At 70.3% G+C, this 781-nt stretch overlaps 1 protein-coding gene across 1 annotated transcript in view; it reads left to right on the plus strand.

Annotated features, from left to right (window-relative positions):
- Positions 1-781, plus strand: part of CDKN1C (cyclin dependent kinase inhibitor 1C) — a 2,719-nt gene continuing 1,938 nt past the window's right edge. The window contains exons 1-2 of the mRNA XM_023537361.1: positions 1-274; positions 437-779. Coding sequence (XP_023393129.1) covers positions 159-274; positions 437-779 — 459 coding nt within the window. The 5' untranslated portion in view covers positions 1-158. The remainder of the gene's footprint in view (positions 275-436; positions 780-781) is intronic.

Consider the following 781-nt stretch of genomic DNA (forward strand, 5'->3'; position numbering starts at 1 on the left):
GCACGGTGCCCGCCAATCGAGGCCGTGTTGTTGAAACTGAAAATACTATTTTATGCTAATCGCGGCGGGGCCCGCGGGCCGGGGGGGTGGGACCCTCGTGTATAAAGGGGCGCGCGAGGGCTGGGCGTTCCACAGGCCAAGTGCTCTGCGCTCGGTGGATGCCAGCCAGGCTAGAGCCAGCCGAGCGAACGAGGACAGGCACCGAGGGGGCGCGGCCGCCGGCCGGAGGACACAGCGAGCTAGACGCAGGAGCCGTCCACGGCCCGACAGCCAGGTAGCGGCCGCGCCCGCCCTCCCGTCGCGTCCCGTTGCAAATGCAGACTCCGGCTGCTCGGGGTCTCACTTGCGCGGGGTCTCCGCCCTTCTCTCCTCCTCTTCTCCCCTCTCTGTCGCGGCCAGGGCAGTCCCTGGCCACGTCCGACGTGTGTCTTTGCAGTGCATTGGCAATGGAGCGCCTTGTCTCCCGCCGTAGTTTTCCCCCGTTAGTGCGCACCAGCGCCTGCCGCAGCCTCTTCGGGCCGGTGGACCACGAGGAGCTGAGCCGTGAGCTGCAGATGCGCCTGGCCGAGCTGACCGCCGAGGACCAGCGCCGCTGGGACTACAACTTCCAGCAGGACATGCCGCTGCCGGGCCCTGGGCGCCTGCAGTGGACCGAGGTGGACAGCGAGTCCGTGCCCGCTTTCTACCGCGAGACGGTGCAGGTGGGGCGCTGCCGCCTGCTCCTGGCTCCTCGGCCCCGCCCGGACGGCGCGGCCGCTAACCCGCCCCCCGGGCCGCCGGC

This window comes from Pteropus vampyrus, unplaced genomic scaffold (genome assembly GCF_000151845.1).
Source record: "Pteropus vampyrus isolate Shadow unplaced genomic scaffold, Pvam_2.0 Scaffold187, whole genome shotgun sequence".
In the NCBI taxonomy this organism is placed as follows: Eukaryota; Metazoa; Chordata; class Mammalia; order Chiroptera; family Pteropodidae; genus Pteropus; species Pteropus vampyrus.